The 1,740-nt window shown below is 54.7% G+C and overlaps 1 protein-coding gene across 1 annotated transcript in view; it reads left to right on the top strand.

Moving 5' to 3' along the window:
• The window catches only part of LOC106012976, a gene marked incomplete at both ends in the record, with an annotated part of 5,120 nt that extends 3,380 nt beyond the window's left edge, over positions 1-1,740 (top strand). Inside the window, 1 exon segment of the mRNA XM_013087464.1 lies at positions 724-1,740. Coding sequence (XP_012942918.1) covers positions 724-1,740 — 1,017 coding nt within the window.

Raw genomic sequence — 1,740 nt, 5'->3', positions numbered from 1 at the left:
TATCAAACATCTATCGTCCTTATCTCTCCTCCTCCTTCCCTATCAAACATCTATCGCTCTTATCTCTCCTCCTTCTTTCCTATCAAACATCTATCGCTCTTATCTCTCCTCCTTCTTTCCTATCAAACATCTATCGTCCTTATCTCTCCTCCTTCTTTCCTATCAAACATCTATCGACCTTATCTCTCCTCTTTCTTTTTTGTGTTTGTTACTCTCTTGTAATTGGACAAAGTTAACAGTGGTTCAGAATCATGTAAAGGGTGCACAGTTTTACTGAGGAGCCTGAAGTCACTGTAGTTTAATTTTCAGTTTTTCATGAGTTTCGTTTAGATCTAATCCTGAGAAAGTACGTCTTCCATTTTAAATAAGTGAGGTTTCCGTTCACTAACCGTGCGCACTGATACCACACCTTTAACATTCTGGAGTGTACAACCACGACAGCGGAGTAGAGAATCCATCTATACATTCTATTATATCTTTGGCAACTTGGAAACACATGTGTCACTTTTCCCTCAAGATGTATTGCTCCATTCCAGTAGAGTGTAAATATAGTTGGCCAATGACTTTTAGTTGATGTTAATGCAATGATCATTCTTGTCATGGAAAGGGGGCCCAGCTAGTATATATATATATATGTATATTTGTATACATTTTGTGTATATATCTATGTAAGTTTTCCCCTGTCGCAATGTTGACTGACGTGGCCAATGTCCTGTCCCTCAGATCAACAACATCCCTGGCGACAGTCTGAGCGCCAGAGAGGCCATGCGGATCCTGGAGACGTCGAGCGAGTCTGTGGTGCTGGACGTGTGGCGACAGAGCTCCCCGCTCAACTCGGCTGGCTCCTCCCCGACCCCGACCTCCACGGGGGTCAACTCCCCGCTCCCCGAGGCCATCTCCGCGTCCAGCCCCAAGAGCAAGTCGGACACGCTGGCCGTGCGCAGTAGTTCCTGGGACTGCGCGGGGGAGGGGGGGCGCGGGGCAGGGAGCAGCAAAAACCTGCGCAGCAGCGGGTCGCAGACGGACAGCCTGGACAGCCCCGGGCCCAGCCCACGCAAAGCTCTACGCAACACGGAGCAGGAGAAAGTGAGGCACAGCGTACCCATGCTGGACAAGGCTAAGGAGAAAGTGGAGAAGATTCTACGCTCGCGACACCGCAGCCAGGAGAGAGAGAAGGAGGCGGAGGAGAAGAAAGACAAACACGACGGCGGGGTGGAGGAGTCAGGCGGCCAGCTCCCGCCGCGGGGGGTAGGGTCGGGGTTCGAACCGGGGGTCAACAGCAGCAACAGTGGTGGCAGCAAGTCTCAGCACAAGCCGGTGGAAGACTGCAGCACCCAGGTGAACCTGCCCAGCACGGAGAACGTCATCGCAGAGTTCCCCAACAACACCGTCTACGCCCAGGTGGGGGGAGCTTCCAACCCCAGCCCCCACGGCCAGCCCCTCGCGCCACCGCCGCCCGACCTCCTGTCTAGGGTGCCGAAATCTCCGCGGAAACGAGAGCTGGAGCTGGACAGTAACAGTGGCACCTGGCCCAAGAGCCGAGGTCAAGGTCAGAGCTCGTCGGGCCCGCCCACCGTGGTGTTCCCGCCGGGCCACAAGCCGTTCAAGGACAGACCCAGCATCCGCGACGTGTTCTACGCCAGCCCCGACGTGCTGGGGGGCGGGGCCTCTCTGTACGAGCAGCGAACAGTCTCCACGGGGCCCACCATCCACCACAGCTCGCAGAACTCTGACTCCAGC

Source organism: Aplysia californica, unplaced genomic scaffold (assembly GCF_000002075.1).
Source record: "Aplysia californica isolate F4 #8 unplaced genomic scaffold, AplCal3.0 scaffold00590, whole genome shotgun sequence".
NCBI lineage: Eukaryota > Metazoa > Mollusca > Gastropoda > Aplysiida > Aplysiidae > Aplysia > Aplysia californica.
Note: the sequence above shows the minus strand (reverse complement) of the source record. Positions and strands in the feature narration are given on the sequence as shown.